Source organism: Oncorhynchus mykiss, chromosome 14, assembly GCF_013265735.2.
Source record: "Oncorhynchus mykiss isolate Arlee chromosome 14, USDA_OmykA_1.1, whole genome shotgun sequence".
Lineage (NCBI taxonomy): Eukaryota > Metazoa > Chordata > Actinopteri > Salmoniformes > Salmonidae > Oncorhynchus > Oncorhynchus mykiss.
In genome coordinates, this window is record NC_048578.1 from 13,201,973 (window position 1) to 13,223,185 (window position 21,213).

General features: G+C 44.3%; 1 protein-coding gene across 2 annotated transcripts; it reads right to left on the reverse strand.

Moving 5' to 3' along the window:
* Window positions 1-1,910: 1,910 nt before the first annotated feature.
* On the reverse strand, window positions 1,911-11,493 carry LOC110488839 (solute carrier family 43 member 3). Of its 2 annotated transcripts, none has more exons than XM_036942980.1 (13): window positions 11,448-11,493; window positions 10,889-11,128; window positions 10,546-10,675; window positions 8,374-8,420; window positions 8,134-8,210; window positions 7,811-7,903; window positions 7,519-7,658; window positions 6,120-6,235; window positions 5,817-5,960; window positions 4,318-4,425; window positions 2,843-3,029; window positions 2,443-2,566; window positions 1,911-2,257 (listed from the first exon to the last, which is right to left on the reverse strand). In XM_036942980.1, exons 2-13 carry the CDS (start codon window positions 11,073-11,075, stop codon window positions 2,129-2,131), a joined length of 1,482 nt encoding a protein of 493 aa, XP_036798875.1. In that variant the 5' UTR covers window positions 11,076-11,128; window positions 11,448-11,493; the 3' UTR covers window positions 1,911-2,128. The 2 variants fall into 2 exon arrangements, with proteins under 2 accessions (XP_036798875.1, XP_036798874.1); XM_036942979.1 differs by having other exon boundaries at window positions 1,920-2,257; window positions 11,444-11,486.
* Window positions 11,494-21,213: the final 9,720 nt, after the last annotated feature.

Below are 21,213 nucleotides of genomic sequence, written 5' to 3' on the forward strand. Positions count from 1 at the left end.
GTGCGGCTGGCTTCCGGGTTAAGCGGGCGGGTGTTAAGGAGTTTGGTTTGGCGTGTCATGTTTCGGACACATAATATATATATATATATATATATATATATATATATATTATAACAATTTACTGAAGTTATATGGTTAAACATGCTGCTCACAATGTTTACTTTCTAGCATCCAAAATATTAGATATACTATCTATCTATAATTCCCCAAAACATCTCACCACAACTCTAATGGGTCACTATGAGGACAAGCCAATTTGCTTAACCTAAGTACTTTAAACAATGCCTAAACATAAAGTTTTTCAGTTTAAAGAACATGCGTTGTTTTATCATCGATAAACAGTTCACTATAAACAAAAACAAGTATGATGTGTACTTATTTGTCATTTTAAAGTGTTTTACATAGTTGCTAAGGTAAAAATATGTATATATATATATATATATATATATATATATATATATATATATACACCTACCTAATGCTATAGTCCCTGCATGTCCTGCATTGAAATAATCCCTTCACGATTAATACAGTACATTCTCAATACAAATGTAATAGTCTCTTCAATGTTGTTGACTTCCATGTATAAGGCATAAGTGGTCTATCTCTGCTATCGATACCAGACATTCAGGTTTATTCAGTGGGGGGATGATCGTGCTGTGCAATACTGTTTGCTGATAGAAAATCAGCCGTGATTACCACATCCTGTTCTACTATAAATAAACTCTATAAAGGTTCTCGCTGTTATGATATTAGTTGATATAATACTTTAACACACTTTACAAAGCCCATCATCATGACACGGTTTGTTCAGAGGAGGGAAGTAAATGCCAACAGGAAACAAGCGGTTTTCCCCAGTTTAGGTCAGTAGCTGGCAGACCTGCACTGCCTTTCCTGCCAAAATTATCTCTCAAACTCCTGAAGGAATTTAAAATTTGAGACACTGGGGACCCAGCGTGGAACCTGTGGTCAGTTCAGTTGTGTTATGTAAAAAGCCAGACAGTTGTGTATGACAGGATGAGAAAAGATCAACAACATTATCTGATCATCTTCTTGCTCCTGACTTTCTCACGTTGCTGAGCAGTTTCTTAGATCTGTAAATCCCTTACAATTCCTATACCTCAAACTGATTATCACATCAATTAATCCTTATTCTAACAGGAGTAGTAAACACTAGATTTGTTTATATGTGTTGTTGTCCTTTAGGCAGCAGTGTCAAAGTGCACAGTTAATACTGCTTAAAGTGGAATAAAAGGAGGCAGACTAGCTAGCTAGAATGCACCAGATCAAATACATGTTCAACTACAATACATACAATAGTAGCCTATGGGCTTCAGCTGTAGCCAAGGCCAACCAATGGGGCAGTCAATGCAGGGCTGAAAAATAACATTAGCACTTAGGAGGAGTCTGTAAACAGTTTTTGTTCCCACTCTGACAGAATTGGCTAAAATCCTGATATAAGACATGTATAAAAGTTAAAAGTTAAAGCTTGGTCGCAAATGGGTCTCCCAAATGGACGATGACCCCAAGCATACTTCCAAAGTTGTGGCAAAATGGCTTAAGGACAACAAAGTCAAGGTACTGGAGTGGCCATCACAAAGCCCTGACCTCAACTCTTTTGAACATTTTTGGGTAGAACTGAAAAAGCGTGTGCGAGCAAGGAGGCCTACAAACCTGACTCAGTTACACCAGCTCTGTCAGGAGGAATGGGCCAGAATTCACCCAACTTATTGTGGGAAGCTTGTGGAAGGCTATCTGAAACGTTTGACCCAAGTTAAACAATTTAAAGGCAATGCTACCAAATACTAATTGAGTGTATGTCAACTTCTGACCCACTGGGAATGTGGTGAAAGAAATAAAAGCTGAAATAAATAATTCTCTCTACTATTATTCTAACATTTCACATTCTTAAAATAAAGTTATGATCCTAACTGACCTAAGACAGGGCATCTTTACTAGGATTAAATGTCAGGAATTGTGAAAAACTGAGTTTAAATGTATTTGGCTAAGGTGTATGTAAACTTCCGACTTCAACTGTATATAATATATAAACTGGAGAAGAAACAGAGGAGCGAGGGTTGAAATGGCCTTTTTAAAGTGTGTGTTTGTTTCCCTTTTTAGAGCTGGTCTAGGAGGAGGGGGAGGGGAGAGTGTCCTTGGGTTTACCCCTCTGGGCTGCCAGGCCACAACAGTGCAGATAGACACAGACAGGATGAATGAAAGCCAGCAGGCTAAGTAACGTCAGGGCTATGTTCACCTGTAGAGGAAAAATAAAAAAGAGAGAGAGTGATGAGGGGGAAGGAAGGGGGAAGGGAGATGGGATCACCACTCTGCAATAAGTCGACATCAGAACATAATGGTACAGGTTAAAGCCTGCTGCAAAGCTCTCCCAAAGGTAAAGGTAGTCTATCTGGTCATTCTGATAACAGTAACTCCACTCACGTATAGTGGGTCTCCTCCCAGCACTCCTTTGACCAGGGTGAAGCAAGGGTACTGCAGCAGAGCCACCACTGCAGACAGAGCCATGAGCATACCGTACAGCTTCCCAAAATGACACGGAGGAAAACTACACAGAGGGAGGGAGGCAAGGGAGATAATTTAATTAATTTGTTACTACTGTACAAGAGTATGACACTAAGAATGTGTGAGCGTCTATCTGTACTCCCCTTATCCTGTTGCATAATGTTTGTTATTGCAAACAGTTGGTGTGTGTGTGTGTGTGTGTGTGTGTGTGTGTGTGTGTGTGTGTGTGTGTGTGTGTGTGTGTGTGTGTGTGTGTGTGTGTGTGTGTGTGTGTGTGTGTGTGTGTGTGTGTGTGTGTGTGTGTGTGTGTGTGACTCACGCAATGCTGATGAAGGCTGCATTGCCTCCATAGAGGAAGGATCGGTTGAGGACCTGCAGGATGAAGGTGAGGTACTGGAGGGGGAGGAAGGGAGTGGAGGCACAAATGGAGAACAGGACACACTGCAGCGCCGTCAGGGTCAGGGAGAGCACTGATGCACGCAGGTCTGCCTCCTTCTCACTCATTCCTGCACACACATACACCAAAACATACAGTATGCCCACACACATATACACACACAAACACACAGATAAGATTAGTGTTGTGTGTACAAACCCATGCATATTTTACACCCTTCCCCGCCCCCTTCACAGTTAGGTATCAGGGTCAGAAAATCAAGCAGTTCTCTGGGATCTGGTGTTGAAGTTAGTTTAGAGTATGATTTCACTGTTTTCACAAAAATACCGTCTTGTACACATATTTCGGTAGTGTGAAGATGTTAATCTCGATTTAGTTCTGTCTTCTCCATTTCTACACCACCTCATTAGGTAGCATACGACAACACCACTTCAGTCACCCCTTTCCAAGCAGTAATGTACTGAAGGTCAGAGGCTCTTCAGCCCAAATGTTCCTCCAGTAAAACTCTTAATAGCAGAGCAATTTATTTGAAAACAGCTGTAATGTATAGACATCCTTATATTTGAGACTTGTTTTATTGAGTTTTAACTGAAATTGCAGTAATAGCCTGTTACATTCTGAAATTGTTGGCATAGCAAAAAAAATGACCTGTGAAAGAACGTTCTTTGTGTGTTTGGTTTGGAGTGTGAGTGATAAAATAATGTATATGTTAAAAGATAATGATAAAATAATTCCACTCTGAAACCTTATAACTGCATGAAATTGTTTAGAATCATAAAATTCTAATCTGATGATGTGTGTAGTTTTAGTCAGAATTAGGTTAAACAATGTATTTGTATAGTGGAAAAACACAGACTGTCTGAGCAAGGCGTAGCTTAGGATTTGAACTTGTATGTGTGTGCCGAAGAAAATAACCTGAGAAGAGTTCAACTTTGTTTGGACCGACCTGGCTAGGCCTCTGAGGAATTTATGATAGCATAGGGAGTACTTCTCAAGGTTTCCCTAATCTCGGGGGAATGGAACTGTCGGCTGGGTAGTGATACACAGTGGTGAGAACTATGGAGAAGGATACAACTCATCTACTGTTCGTGTGTATGTATGTGCGTAGGATACCTACTGTTTATGTGTGAAGGTATGTGCGTAAGGAGCCAGTATAAAATGCATGTTTTTGTACAACGGACTAGGACGTCCTCGTGAATAAACATTTTGACTATTGTTAGCTGAGAAATCTGTCTGTTTCATTTAAACCAGAATCTTACAAACTCTGGGTTGCAGACTGAGTAGAATAATTTAAGTTTATGAACATTGATAACAAAATTCTCATAACAGTGAGTGTGTGAGGTTTCACATGTGTGTTGTAGAGAATTTGTATTAGTGTCTGTAGGTGAAGATTGTACCTGGGGCCCTGGGCTTGCCCTTGTGTCGGTCCATGATGAGGCCGTTCCAGGGGGCACACAGCACCCCACAAAGCTGTGTCACAGCAAAAGCATTGGTGTATGTGCTCACTGCAGGGAAAAACAGAGCGGTATAAGTTTGTGCTTAGAAAGAGAGAAGAGTTACACTTTAAACAACTTTTGTTTGTAAGTCTACTTTATTAAACATCAGTAAGATATTTATAAATGGTTAAGACAGTAATATACTACATGGCCAAAAGTACATCTCATTTCAAAATCGTGGGCATTAATATAGAGTTGGTCCCCCCTTTGCTGCTATAACAACCTCCACTCTTTTGGGAAGGCTTCCCACTATGTTGGAGCGTTGCTGCAGGGAGTTGCTTCCATTCAGCCACAAGAGCATTAGTGAGGTTGGGCACTGATGTTGGGCGATTAGGCCTGGCTCGCAGTTGGTGATCCAATTCATCCCAAAGGTGTTCGATGGGGTTGAGGTCAGGGCTCTGTGCAGGCCAGTCAAGTTCTTCCACACCGATCTCGACAAACCATTTCTGTATTGACCTCACTTTGTGCACGGGGGCAATGTCATACTGAAGCAGGAAAGGGCCTTTCCCAAACTGTTGCCACGAAGTTGGAAGCACAGAATCATCTAGAATGTTATTGTATGCTGTAGCGTTAAGATTTCGCTTCACTAAATCTAAGGGGCCTAGCCCGAACAATGAAAAACAGCCCCGGATCATTATTCCTCCTTCACCAAACTTTACAGTTGGCACTATGCATGGGGGCAGGCAGCGTTCTCCTGGCATCTGCCAAACCCAGATTTGTCCATCGGACTGCCAGATGGTGAAGCGTGATTCATCACTCCAGAGAACGTGTTCCACTGCTCCAGAGTCCAATGACAGCAAGCTTTACACCACTCAAGCCGATGCTTGGCATGCAGCTGGTTGGAAATGGAAACTAATTTCATGGAGTCTCATTTCTTGAAGCACGAGATGAACCGTTCTTGCGCTGACGTTGCTTCAAGAGGCAGCTTGGAACTCGGTAGCGAGTGTTGCAACCGAGAACAGAGCATTTCTACGAGCTACACGCTTCAGCACTCGGCAGTCCCATTCTGTGCGTTTGTGTGGCCTACCACTTCACAGCTGAGCCGTTGTTACTCCTAGATGTTTCCACTACACAATAACAGCACTTACAGTTGACCGGTGCAGCTCTAGCAGGAATTTGAAGAACTGACTTGTTGGAAAGGTGGCATCATATGGCGGTGCCACGTTGAAAGTCACTGAGCTCTTCAGTGCGGTCCATTCTATGACCAATGCTCGTCTATGGATATTCCATGGCTGTGTGCTCGGTTTTATACACCTGTCAGCAACGGGTGTGGCTGAAATAGCCGGAGCCACTAATTTGAAGGGGTGTCCACATAGTTTTGGCATATGTATAATGTCTGATGCATAAGTATAATGTCTGACAATAGGCATTTGTAAGTGGGTGTGTATGTGTGTGTGTACCCAGAGAGGGTTCTCCCTGGGTCAGTCTCTGCAGCATGGGGTTGAGGGTGCCGATGAACAGGTAGTGTCTCAGCTGCATGACAGATAGCCACACCAGGTGCCAGAGGAAGAACTTGGACAGGAAACACTCCCAGAAAGTAGCCACTGAGAGGGGTTGGGGAGGAGAGGAAGAGGTCAAATCAGTCACAAATACACACAGATTACATAATTGCAGTTAACAAGGTCTGTATGGTCAACCAATCATGAATATATGGGACAAGGGAATGAGAAGGGCTGATATCAACTTAACCTAAATCTACACACCTTTCTCTGCGCTCTCCTTGTTAAAAGGCGTTTCCTCCGTGACATCTTCACTCTGCACACTGGCAATTGCTGCTGTCTGCTCCGGGCTAAAAGTCTTGGTCTGGCCACAGTTTATTCTGTCACAGGAAGTAATAGCAACACTGGTTAGAGTCACACAGAGAACAGACAGACTGGACCCACAGGGGGTGTGCTGGGGTCTCTAGTTTGTTAGAGCTTCTGCTAAGAGCAACAAACACTCAGCAGACATGTATTCCCTTCTTTCCCTGGGTCAATTTTTGGTTAGAGGTGTAGCCCTCAGGGAGGGGTAGGGGATGTGTTCTTTCACCTAGGTGTAGCCCTCGGGGAGGGGTAGGGGATGTGTTCATTCACCTAGGTGTGTCCCTCAGGGAGTGGGTAGGGGATGTGTTCTTACCCCTAGGTGTGTCCCTCATTGAGTGGGTAGGGGATGTGTTCTTACCCCTAGGTGTAGCCCTCAGGGAGGGGGTAGGGGATGTGTTCTTACCCCTAGGTGTAGTCCTCAAGGAGGGGGTAGGGGATGTGTTCTTACTCCTAGGTATGTCCCTCAGGGAGTGGGTAGGGGATGTGTTCTTACCCGTAGGTGTATCCCTCGGGAGGGGGTAGGGGATGTGTTCTTACCCATAGGTGTATCCCTCAGGGAGAGGTAGGGGATGTGTTCTTACCCATAAGTGTATCCCTCAGGGAGGGGGTAGGGGATGTGTTCTTACCCATAGGTGTATCCCTCAGGGAGAGGTAGGGGATGTGTTCTTACCCATAAGTGTAGCCCTCAGGGAGGGGGTAGGGGATGTGTTCTTACCCGTAGGTGTATCCCTCAGGGAGGGGTTATTGTATGTGTTCTTACCCATAGGTGTATCCCTCAGGGAGGGGGTAGGGGATTTGTTCTTACCCATAGGTGTATCCCTCAGGGAGTGGGTAGGGGATGTGTGTTTACCCATAGGTGTATCCCTCAGTGAGGGGGTAGGGGATGTGTTCTTACCCATAAGTATAGCCCTCAGGGAGGGGGTAGGAGATGTGTTCTTACCCATAAGTATAGCCCTCAGGGAGGGGGTAGGGGATGTGTTCTTACCCATAGGTGTAGCCCTCAGGGAGGGGGTAGGGGATGTGTTCTTACCCATAGGTGTATCCCTCAGGGAGGGGGTAGGGGATGTGTTCTTACCCATAGGTGTAGCCCTCAGGGAGGGGGTAGGGGATGTGTTCTTACCCGTAGGTGTAGCCCTCAGGGAGGGGGTAGGGGATGTGTTCTTACCCATAGGTGTATCCCTCAGGGAGTGGGTAGGGGATGTGTTCTTACCCATAGGTGTATCCCTCAGTGAGGGGGTAGGGGATGTGTTCTTACCCGTAGGTGTAGCCCTCAGGGAGGGGGTAGGGGATGTGTTCTTACCCGTAGGTGTAGCCCTCAGGGAGGGGGTACGGGATGTGTGTTCTGGGTAGCAGGAGGAAGGTCCTGACCAGGTGGATGATGCCACACGCAGCCAGGAAGAGGAAAGAGGCACGCAGAGAGATCCCAGCCTCAAATAGCAGCTAGAGAGGCAGGAGGGATGTCATCATTATCACCATCATCATCACCATCATCTTCATCATCATCACCATCATCATCATCACCACCACCATCATCATAATCATTACCTCATTGACAGCTATCAATTTATAATCTCTGTGTGTGTGTGTTTTACCTTGATGATGAGAAAGAGTGCGGAGGAGGAGTCGAAGGCGCCATTGTAGAGGGTGATGATGGTGGAGCGAGTGGAACCAAACAGGTTGCCTATCTACAGGAGTAATAGAGAGGTGAAGCATATTTCATGAGTACATACCACAGACGGACAAAACCCCAAGTCAAACAGAAGCAAAAGCATGGCCCAAGGCAAGGCTTTGCTATATCATGAGTGTGTTCCCAGTCATGGTCCTCTTTAATTACTGAGAGAACTCCTCTGCCCTGAGGACTGCTGGGTACATGACTGATGTTTATTCGGGAGGGAATGAATATGAGAGAACAGACCTGCATGTTGGTGACCAGAAACATGATGCCTCCCACAGAGATGCAGGACAGCGCCGGGAAGAGGAGAACGGACAGAGCTGAGAGAAGAAAAAAAAGAACAAACTTAGTTCTCTTGAAATCTTGCGAACTGCTGACAAAAGGGTAAAAAACGTTCCAACTGTTGATAAAAATGCATCAAGCGCTTTGGGGTTTGGGTAAGCTGTGCCATAAAGCATGTTTTTGAAAAGTCAATGATTTTACCTGAACTTGAGAAGGCCACAAACAAGGCACCAGAGGTGTACATTGATCTGGAGAAGACACACACATACACACTTGCTGACAATCAGAAACACAATGTCACAATGAGACCAGTAATGTTAAAAAAGACTCGTATTCTTGCCCTCTGGTTGTTCCTCCCACTATCCTAGCCCTGTTTTAAGAGCCTTAGCCCACAACAGCTGTGTTTTCCTGGTCCTTGCGACGAGGTCTAGATCACACCTCAACCTCTTTTATTTTTATTATTTCACCTTTATTTAACCAGGTTGGCCAGTTGAGAACAAGTTCTCATTTACAACTGTGACCTGGCCAAGAGAAAGCGAAGCAGTGCGACAAAAACAAAAACAACACAGAGTTACACATAAACCTCCCTCTCTAGTCTCTATCCTCTCTCTATTTGCATTCCTTCTCTTTTCAATTCCCCTCCACCTAGAGTGAAAACATGTGGATTTGCTTCTGATTGGCTTAGGAGGCGATGTATGGGGAGTTTGTTGATGCAGATTTGGAATCTTGGGCTATGGAAGGTTTTTTCAGTAACTGGGTCTGTGCCACATTAACCCTAGTTGGCCCAGCCTAACCCCATCAACCCCAGGCTCAACCACACCCCGAACACTCACAGTCAACAACATAACCCCCAGCCCTTAACCATATCTGTAAATGTCTCCCACCCTGTCCAACTTCATTCCTCTTTCTCATTCCCTCTCTGCTTGGCATGTCCACTCCCCCTCCATTCCTTACCTCTGGCAGTGCTCGCCCTCTGGAGCTGTCTTGCACCGTCTCTTGAATAACTAGGCACTGAGTCCAATCTACTCCAACAGGCAACTAGAAGCCCAGACAACTCAACTCACACCTTCCCCAGCACTTTCCATTGGCCTATCATTGGCGCGCCTCTCTCTCTCTCTCTCTCTCTCTCTCTCTCTCTCTCTCTCTCTCTCTCTCTCTCTCTCTCTCTCTCTCTCTCTCTCTCTCTCTCTCTCTCTCTCTCTCTCTCTCTCTCTCTCTCTCTCTCTCTCTCTCTCTCTCTCTCTCTCTCTCTCTCTCTCTCTCTCTCTCTCTCTCTCTCTCTCTCTCTCTCTCTCTCTCTCTCTCTCTCTCTCTCTCTCTCTCTCTCTCTCTCTCTCTCTCTCTCTCACTCTCTCTCACTCTCACTCTCACTCTCACTCTCACTCTCTCTCTCTCTCTCACTCTCTCACTCTCTCACAAACACACACAATTCCCCTCTCCCTTGCTTCTCCCAGAGCTTTCTCCACATCTGTTATTGTGAACAGACATGGGAAGCCCTCCAAAAGGAAATAACAGGATGTGACAGCCAGAAAAATAGTGACTTAGCACTAGAGGGTACACATCCTCATGCTTTCCACCATCACTTAAATACCACAAACAGAGAGACAGATGGGCAGGGACAGAGTGAAACTGTTGGAGAGAGTGGTAAAGAGAGAGACTGAAAGAGGTTCTCTGTTATGGCTGAGGCGATGGCAGACTGTGTTTAGTTTAGTATTATAAACTGAGTAGTTTGGGTCCTGGATGCTGATTGGCTGAAATATCAGACAATCAGTTTATAATAGCAATAAGGCACCTGGGTGGTTTGTATGATCAATATACCACGGCTAATGGCTGTATCCAGGCACTGCCCGTTGCGTCGTGCGTAAGAACAACCCTTAGCCGTGATATATTGGTTATAAAACACACCCCCTAAGGGCCTTATTGCCAGCTGTCTGGCTGCTTCATAGCACTGTGCTTTTTGAAGGTCTCTCAGTCTAACAGCCATAAAATGAGCCGTTAGTGCAGCATCGACCAGAGACAACGAAATCTCAACTCCCATGAGATTAGGCATGCATTAAAGCCTCATTAACTCTGAACAGATTCTTAAACGTTTAACAAGACTCTATAATATACTGTCTTCACGTAAGGCCAAACCATTGCGGGTAACTCAAGACTAAACGCAAATCAATGGTTGATGTCAACGGGAGATTTGCGGGAAAGATCAAGATACAGTCACAAGATAAGATAAGACAAGGCTCATATAGTTGTGCTCAGTATCTTGTTTTAGTGACACTACTGCATTAGGTTGTTTACATTATGGATATGGTTGAATATAGGTTATCAACCCTGTGCCGCTTAATGATGCGTTATAACATGCTTACAAAAAATACTCACATTCCCAGCAGCCTGGCCACCATGGTGCCAAAACGGTCAAACAGGAAGCCGTTGGGCAGCAGCAAGAAGTTGTTCATGAAGGAAGCGATGGTGAAGACGAGGGAGAACTGTTCATCCTGAGCACTGCAGTCTGACACACACACACACACACACACACACACACACACACACACAGGCAGAGTGCTGTCAGTATGGGCAGGTGTGTGTGCATGAGTGTGCCCAGGCCTCTGAATGCCCTTAAACATATTTATTTGTATTGTAAGATATACTGTGAATCCAAACAAATGATACATTATGTGAGAATGTGTTTGAAACGGGATGGTGAGGTGTCTCAGTCACTGACCTAGGAATTGTGTTCCATTGACCCCGGTAGTGTTGACACACAGGTAGCTGAAGTAGCCTTCCGTCTTCAGGACGAACACCAGGGAGGCCCAGCCAAAAACGGCCCCCGCAAAACACAGGCACTCCAGCAGTCCTGTGACCAGGGTCAGCCACCGCCGCACCACCGCCTCACCCTCACAACCCAGCATGGTCTTGTCCCGCACTTTCACTCTTTTTAGGTTCCCTGGTGGAGTCACTTCACCTAAGAGAGAAAACAAGAAAAAGAGAAAATCAGAAAACAAAACCCAACAAAGATTTTTAAAAGCCCATCTCTTCTCTGAAAGTGATTTCAAATCTCAATGACTCTCTTGAATGCCCTCTTGAATAGCATATACCCTAAAATAAGGCTTTTCTGTGTCGTTTTGATCGACTGGCCATTGCATTTTGCAGCAGTCGCATTGAAGGCAAACATACATATCTAACATTCCAAACATATTGCCAAAGAAACTAGATGTAATAATTAAGAGACAACTGCCCTGTCGCAACATTCAGTTTTGTGGACAAATGAACCACTTACTCACAGTTCAGAAGAAGCTCTCCAGCTACTCTTAGAAAACTACTCCCCTTTCTTCCCTCAACTCTCTTTTATAGTTTATATAGCCTTCCTTCCACCCAGTCTCCCCTCCCCGTTCATTTGACCCCTCCTCTCCCCTAAATCCCTCTCTCTCTCACCAAATGAAGTCCTATTTTCAGTCCTATTTTTTGTCTGATGGCGAACACATGAATGTGAAGGAAAAGATACAACGAAAGAAAGCCAATACACACCATGAAAGCAAATTAAATGACATATGGGAGAGATACTTCCAATATTGCCCATCTGTAAAAAGGACTGTTCATTTGTCTGTACTCTTTTGCTTGTCTAAACTGTTGCTATTTACATTGCTAGTGAATGACCAGTGTCTTTCAATGCGTATCAAGGGCATTAGCACTTAGCCTTTAACATTCATGTGGTCCCTTTCTCACTCATTCACTCCCTACTAGTAAAGTGAAAAGGGCTGGAAGACTCAATGGGTGATGCAAGTAAACTATGAATAACGACCACAAGGTCTGATAATGTCATAATTCAGTTTTTACACCTCGGATCACAAGACCCTCTTTGCCAGAACACAGCGTAACTTCCTCAAATCCATGACCGCATACGTCAAAAGAGACAGAGAGAGAGAAAGAGAGAAATAGAGACAGAGAGAGATATAGAAATATAGACACAGCAACAGAGAGAGAGAGAGTGGATGATTACTTTACAACACACTCAGACACAGCTTGGTACTCTGCTGTGTTGAAGGCCAGGGTGAAATTCTTCTCTCTTTCAGATGCGTTCAGGGTTGAGAAGTCAAAGGCTTCTGGGAAGAAGCGATGGATGAGTGCACAGAACACCAGCCCATCACACCATGAAGATGAGAAGTTCTCTAGGGAAATGCCCTGGGAAAGAGGTGGCAGGCAGAGAGAAATTGTGACAGAGAGAGAGAGAATGAGAGCGGGAGAGAGAAATAGAGAGAGAGAGAAAGAGAGAGCGAGAGAGCGAAATAGAGACAGAGACAGAGAAATAGAGACAGAGAAAGAGAGAGTTGAGATAAAAACAAACACACAGGCTATCACACATAAAGAAACAGTTATCAAACATACAGTCGGAGAGATCCTACATTCCCATCCTATTCAGATCCATGACTGGTCATGTGTGATAGGATTTATCTTATGCATAGTAAACTCAGCAAAAAAACAAACGTCCTCTCACTGTCTCATTATTTTCAGCAAACTTAAGATGTGTAAATATTTGTATGAACATAACAAGATTCAACAACTGAGACATAAACTGAACAAGTTCCACAGACATGTGACTAACAGAAATGGAATAATGTGTCCCTGAACAAAAGGGGAGGTCAAAATCAAAAGTAACAGTCAGTATCTGGTGTGGCCACCAGCTGCATTAAGTACTGCAGTGCATCTCCTCCTCATGGACTGCACCAGATTTGCCAGTTCTTTATGTGAGCTGTTACCCCACTCTTCCACCAAGGCACCTGCAAGTTCCCGGACATTTCTGGGGGGGGAATGGCCCTAGCCCTCACCGGGAGAGATCCAGGCTCTTTGCTGGCCATGGCAGAACACTGACATTCCTGTCTTGCAGGAAATCACGCACAGAATGAGCAGTATGGCTGGTGGCATTGTTATGCTGGAGGGTCATGTCAGGATCAGCCTGCAGGAAGAGTACCACATGAGGGAGGAAGATGTCTTCCCTGTAACTTACAGCGTTGAGATTGCCTGCAATGACAACCAGCTCAGTCCGATGATGCTGTGACACACTGCCCCAGACCATGACGGACCCTCCACTTCCAAATCGATCCCGCTCCAGAGTACAGGCCTCGGTGTAACGCTCGTTACTTCGACGATAAACGCGAATCCGACCATCACCCCTGGTGAGACAAAACCGCGACTCGTTACTGAAGAGCACTTTTTTCCAGTCCTGTCTGGTCCAGGACGGTGGGTTTGTGCCCATAGGCGACGTTGCTGCCGGTGATGTCTGGTAAGGACCTGCCTTACAACAGGCCTACAAGCCCTCAGTCCAGCCTCTCTCAGCCTATTGCGGACAGTCTGAGCACTGATGGAGGGATTGTGCGTTCCTGGTGTAACTCGGGCAGTTGTTGTTGCCATCCTGTACCTGTCCTACAGGTGTGATGTTCGGATGTACCGATCCTGTGCAGGTGTTGTTACACGTGGTCTGCCACTGCGAGGATGGTCAGCTGTCCGTCCTGTCTCTCTGTAGCGCTGTCTTAGGCGTCTCACAGTACGGACATTGCAATTTATTGCCCTGGCCACATCTGCAGTCCTCATGCCTCCTTGCAGCAACTTTCACGCAGATGGGCAGGGCATCTTTCTTTTTGTGTTATTCAGAGTCAGTAGAAAGGCCTCTTTAGTGTCCTAAGTTTTCATAACTGTGACCTTAATTGCCTACCATCTGTAATCTGTTAGTGTCTTTACGACCGTTCCACAGATGCATGTTTATTAATTGTTTATGGTTCATTGAACCAGCATGGGAAACATTGTTTAAACCCTTTACCTTGAAGATCTGGGAAGTAATTTGGATTTTTACTAATTATCTTTGAAAGACAGAGTTCATATGCCAGATAGACTTATGTATTGGAACTCTTCCTCTCCTGCACTTTAGTCTGGGGTAACTAACGGTCAATGTGCCAGATGTAAATAGACTCTGAATTCAAGTTACTGGCCCCAAACTGCACTGATCAGCAGATTTTCCGGCAATATTTGTCACAACCATCTTTATAAAAACCAGCAACCACGAGACTCTCTTTCTCCATGACCATCACACTTCTCCTGCCACTGCCAGGAAGCACTGCCACTTCCTCTTTTAGGGGGCCAGGGAGAGAGAGGGCATCAAGGTATCAACCACATGTCTAAAGGGATCATCTTAGAGCAAGGGAATACCATAGAAATATAATGGATGCATGCAATGTTCATCAAATCAACATTGTAGATGGAGGAAGGTTCAAGGGCTATTGGGAAGAGAATATAACCCTTTATGTCCGTATCTATTTCTATGGATACCATCCCTCTACATCCTAGCACGTATCTACAGTTGAAGTCGGAAGTTTACATACACTTACGTTGGCGTTATTAAAACTTGTTTTTCAACCACTCCACAAATTTTTTGTTATCAAACTATAGTTTTGGCAAGTCGGTTAGGGCATCTACTTTGTGCATGACACAAGTAATTCTTCCAACAATTGTTTACAGACAAAAAGTATTACAATTCCAGTGGGTCAGAAGTTTACATACACTAAATTGATTGTGCATTTAAACAGGTTGGAAAATTCCAGAAAATGATGTCATGGCTTTAGAAGCTTCTGATAGGCTAATTGACACCGCTTGAGTCAATTGGAGGTGTACCTGTGGATGTATTTCAAGGCCTACCTTCAAACTCAGTGCCTCTTTGCTTGACATCATGGGAAAATCAAAAGAAATCAGCCAAGACCTCAGAAAAACAATTGTAGACCTCCGCAAGTCTGGTTCATCTTTGGGAGGATTTGACAAACAGCGGAAGGTACCACGTTCATCTGTACAAACAATAGTACGCAAGTATAAACACCATGGGACCACGCAGCCGTCATACCGCTCTCTCCTAGAAATGAACGTACTTTGGTGCGAAAAGTGCAAATCAATCCCAGAACAACAGCAAAGGACCTTGTGAAGATGCTGGAGGAAACAGGTACAAAAACGTATTTATCCACAGTAAAACGAGTCCTATATCGACATAACCTGAAAGGTCGCTCAGCAAGGAAGAAGCCACTGCTCCAAAACCGCCATAAAAAAGCCAGACTATGGTTTGCAACTGCACATGGGGACAAAGATCGTACATTTTGGAGAAATGTCCTCTGGTCTGATGAAACAAAAATAGAACTGTTTGGACATAATGACCATCATTATGTTTGGAGGAAAAAGGGGGAGGCTTGCAAGCCGAAGAACACCATCCCAACCATGAAGCACGAGGGTGGCAGCATCATGTTGTGGTGGTGCTTTGCTGCAGGAGGGACTGGTGCACTTCCAAATGGTCTTCCAAATGGACAATGACCCCAAGCATACTTCCAAAGTTGTGGCAAAATGGCTTAAGAACAACAAAGTCAAGGTATTGGAGTGGCAATCACAAAGCCTGACCTCAATCCTATAGAAAATTTGTGGGCAGAACTGAAAAAGCGTGTGCGAACAAGGAGGCCTACAAACCTGACTCAGTTACGCCAGCTCTGTCAGGAGGAATGAGCCAAAATGCCCCCAACTTATTGTGGGAAGCTTGTGGAAGGCTACCTGAAACGTTTGACCCAAGTTAAAGGCAAGTTAAAGGCAATGCTACCAAATACTAATTGAGTGTATGTAAACTTCTGACCCACTGGGAATATGATAAAATAAATAAAAGCTGAAATAAATCATTATCTCAACCATTATTCTTACATTTTACCTTCTTAAAAAAAAGTTGTGATCCTAACGGACCTAAGACAGGGCATTTTTACTTGGATTAACTGTCAGGAATTGTGAAAAACTGAGTTTAAATGTATTTGGCTAAGGTGTATGTAAACTTCCGACTTCAACTGTATTATAACACCTTGATTGTCACCACAACACACCAGTACAACTCACAACCCTGCAAACAACAGCTGTCACTCAAACAGCCATTATAATAGAATTAACAGTAGTGACAGCAGTTTTAGAACTGATTACTGTCAACAAGCTAACAACCAAAACAATATCGATGTAACCGAGTAATAATACACAGCTTATTTTATACAGACGAGACTGAGCAAAAGCTATCATTGGAGTGACTGCCATGAAACAGAGAATAGAAGCAGATTCTGAATCTTTGGCTGCAGCTAGTTCAGACTGAATAGAATAAGAGTCATCATGACATTGACATGTGAGGAAGCATGAACAGAGATCATTAGCTATTTTACACTGAGTGTCCAAAACATTAAGAACACCTTCCTAATATTGAGTTGCCCTTAGAACAGCCTCAATTCATCCGGGCATGGACCAGGTGTCCAAAGCGTTCCACAAGGATGCTGGCCCATGTTGACTCCAATGCCTCCCACAGTTGTGTCAAGTTGGCTGGATGTGCTTCAGGTGATGGACCATTCTTGATACACACGGGAAAAAACTGCAGCATTGCAGTTCTTAACACAAACCAGTGCACCTGGCATCTACTACCATACTCTGTTCAAAGGCACTTAAATATTTTGTCCTTCTTGCCTATTCACCCTCTGAATGGCACACATACACAATTCATGTCTCAACTGTTTCAAGGCTCAAAAAATATTATTTAATCTGTCTCCTAGCTGAGTGCCTCCTGTGATGGAGGGGCAGTCAGCAGAAAATACAGAGCATAGCGTTGGTAATCTTCTCTAGTTGCACCGTGATTGGCTCAGTGTTCTGTCACTCATGGGGACAATACATCACCACATAATCTACAGGGAGAGCTAGGCCGCTGCCATAGACTTGCATTAGAAGTGCCCATCCAAGAAGGCTCAAGATCATTGGCCACATATAAAATGATGTCAAATCACGTTATATCTACTGTAGTTTGATTGGACTGGTCATGTCAACATCGTACTTTCAAAATATTAGCTAGCAAGCTAGACAAGCAGTCATCGTCATAATTCACGTCGACAATCTACTGGCAAATCCTTTTCAATCCTTGTCATATGAAGAGAAATTATAGATCAAATGTATCGGTGCTCATCGGCCATTGGACTTAAACATTACACAAGAAGTTGGAAATCATAAATTCATCAATTAGTGGTTTGGAAGGAATCAGTGGCTAACTGCAAAAGTTGCAAAGCAATCACTATTTTGCTTCCCCTGCCTTCTATTTAGTGGAGAGGGTGTGTGGCCCAAGTCTCAGTTTAAGGGTCTCTTTTCCAAGCTTATAATGATAAACATACACACGCAACACCATGGGCAAGGAAAAGGTTGACTACATTGGCCATGCTGTCAATCCAGCATGACTTCATACTTTTTCAAAACAACTAGAAACTCAAGACCGGGAAATTTCAGACTTCAGTGAGTTCAAGACAACTGGGAACTTGGAAAGAAATGAGCTCCGACTGGGAAAATACGTTTTGAACGGTCATCCAACACGGAATTCCAAGTCAGGAACTCGGGCCTCTTTCTAGAGCTCCGACCTGAAGATCACTGACGTCACGATTTAACCTTGTTTTTTTCCTGAGTTCCCAGTTGTCTTGAAAGCACCATAAATCCAGAGAATGCCAGACTTTGATGCTCGCTCATTAATGTCATAATCGAAGTTACCGATTGCCTCTTATCCACTCATCGTTCCCTTACGCCATAGTTTGTACATCTCAATTGTCAGTAGAAACTACATTTGTTTAAGCAGGTCAGCCATATCAGCTACAGTGCATTCCAGAAAGTATTCAGACCCCTTTACTTTTTCCACACTTTGTTACATTACAGCCTTATTCTAAAATTGATTAAATAAAACAATCTACGCACAATACCCCATAATGACAATGTGAAAACACTTTTTTAGAAATTCTTGCCAATGTATTCAAAAGAAAAAACAGAAATGCCTTATTTACATAATATTCAGACCGTTTGCTATAAGACTTGAGCTCAGGTGCATCCTGTTTCCATTGATCATCCTTGAGATGTTTCTAAAACTTGATTGGAGTCCACCTGTGTTAAATTAAATTGATTGGACATGATTTGGAAAGGCACACACCTGTTGTATGTGCATCATTCTTAAATGGAAGAAGTTTGGAACCACCAAGACACTTCCTAGAGCTGGCTGTCCCGGCCAAACTGAGCAATCAGGGGAGAAGGAATCTGACAGAGCTCCAGAGTTCCTCTGTGGAGATGGGAGAACCTTCCAGAAGGACAACCATCTCTGCAGCACTCCACCAATCAGGCCTTTATGGTAGAGTGGCCAGATGGAAGACACTCCTCAGTAAAAGGCACATGACAGCCCGCTTTGAGTTTGCCAAAAGGCACCTGAAGGACTCAGACTCTGGTCTGACGAAACCAAGACTGAACTCTCTGGCCTGAATGCCATGCGTCACGTCTGGAGGAAGCCTGACACCATCCCTACGGTGAAGCATGGTGGTGGCAGCATCATGCTGCTTGGATGTTTTTGAAGCGATATGGTCTGGGAGACTAGTCAGGATTGAGGGAAAGATGAACAGAGCAAAGTACAGAGAGATCCTTGATGAAAACCTGTTCCAGAGCGCTCAGTACCGACTGGGGCGAAGGTTCACCTTCCAACAGGACAATGACCCTAAGCACACAGCCAGACAACGCAGAATTGGCTTCGGGATAAGTCTCTGAATGTCCTTGAGTGGCCAAACTTGAACCTGATCAAACATCTCTGGAGGGACCTGAAAATGGCTTTGCAGTGAAGCTCCCCATCCAACCTGACAGAGCTTGAGAGGATCTGGAGAGAAGAATGAGAGAAACTCCATATATACAGGTGCACCAGCCTTTTAGCTTCATACACAAGAAGACTCAAGGCTTTAAACGCTGCCAATGGTGCTTCAACAAAGTAGTGAGTACAGGGTCTGAATACTTACGTAAATGTCATATTTCAGTCTTTTTTTTAAATATAAATTTGCAAACATTTAAAAAAACTCTGTGTTTGCTTTGTCATAATGGGGTAATGTGTGCAGATTGACAAGGGGAAAAATGATTTAATGCATTTTAGAATAAGGCTGTGACGTAACAAAATATGGAAAACGTTAGGGGCTCTGAACACTTCCCGAATGCACTGTATGTTTTTTTAAAAAGGCAGTTAACGAGGCTGAATGAACTGTTTCGCTGCCAGACAAGGTTCAGCTGATTGCCAAGTGTAGCGGTGTTAAGGATTGACTCCATAGTGCTGAAAAGAAATCTCTGCTGTTGGGACAGCTTTATGTAGACCCTAATAGTTTGTGGGCACCGTTTGTCACTGTTATAGTGCAATTAATTTGTTATTTAGTGTTGTGTTGTGTAGTGGCTTTGCTGGCATGCATACCACATCATCCAAATCCAGACAGCTGATGTTCTGATAGAGCTGCAAAATCTGTATCCTACAAATCAGCAGGGCTAGATAATCTGGACCCTCTCTTCCTAAAATTATCTGCCGCCATTGTTGAAACCCCTATCACTAGTCTGTTCAACCTTTCTTTTGTATCGTCTGAGATTCCTAAAGATTGGAAAGCAGCCACGGTCATTCCCCTCTTCAAAGGGGGAAACACGCTAGACCCAAACTGTTACAGACCTATATCCATCCTGCCCTGCCTTTCTAAAGTCTTTGTAAGCCAAGTGAACAAACAGATCACCGACCATTTCAAATCCCACCGTACCTTCTCCCCTATGCAATCCGGTTTCAGAGCTGGTCACGGGTGCACCTCAGCCACGCTCAAAGTCCTAAACGGTATCATAACCGCCATCGATAAAAGACAGTACTGTGCAGCCGTCTTCATCGACTTGGCCACGGCTTTCAACTCTGTCAATCACCGTATTCTTATCGGCAGACTCAAAGGCTTTAGGTTCTCAAATGACTGCCTCGCCTGGTTCACTAACTACTTCTCAGATAGAGTTCAGTGTGTCAAATCAGAGGGCCTGTTGTCCAGACCTCTGGCAGTCTCTATGGTGGTGCCACAGGGTTCAATTCTCGGGCCGACTCTTTTCTCTGTTTTAACTAATGATGTCGCTCTTGCTGCTGGTGATTCTTTGATCCACCTCTACGTAGACGACACCATTCTGTATACATCTGGCCCCTCTTTGGACACTGTGGTAACAAACCTCCAAACGAGCTTCAATGCCATACAACACTCCTTCCGTGGCCACCAACTGCTCTTAAATGCTAGTAAAATGAAATGCATGCTCTTCAACCGATCGCTGCCTGTACCCACCCGCCCGACTACCATCACTACTCTGGACGGTTCTGACTTAGAATATGTGGACAACTAGAAATACCTAGGTGTCTGGCTAGACTGTAAACTCTCCTTCCAGACTCATATTAAGCATCTCCAATCCAAAATTACATCTAGAATCGACTTCCTATTTCGTAAGAAAGCCTCCTTCACTCATGGTGCCAAACATACCCTCGTAAAACTGACTATCCTACCGATCCTTGACTTTGGTGATGTCATTTACAAAATAGCCTCCAACACTCTACTCAGCAAATTGGATGCCGTCTATCGCCATTTTGTCACCAAAAAATACACTACCCACCACTGCAACCTGTATGCTCTTGTTGGCTGGTCCTTGCTACATATTCACCAGGTTTCCTCCAGACGTGATGCTTCAGGCCAAAGAGTTCAATCTTGGTTTCGCCAGACCAGAGTCTGAGTCCTTCAGGTCATCTATTAGTCCCACCCGTAGCACAAGCCAACACCTCCTTTGGCTGGCTTTCTTTCAAGTCCTCTGCTGCCAATGACTGGAACGAATTGCAAAAATCACTGGAGTTGGAGACTTATATCTCCCTCACTAACTGTAAGCATCAGCTGTCAGAGCAGCTTACCGATCGCTGCAGCTGTACACAGCCCATCTGGAAATAGCCCATCCAACTACATACCTCATCCCCATATTTGTTTTAGTTTTTCTGCTCTTTTGCACACCAGTATTTCTACCAGTATTTCTGCACATCCTCATCTGCACAGTGTTAATTTGCTAAATTGTAATTACTTCACGACTATGGCCTATTTATTGCCTCACCTCCTTACTTCATTTGCACACACTGTATACAGATTTTTCTATTGTGTTATTGACTGCATGTTTATTTATCCCATGTGT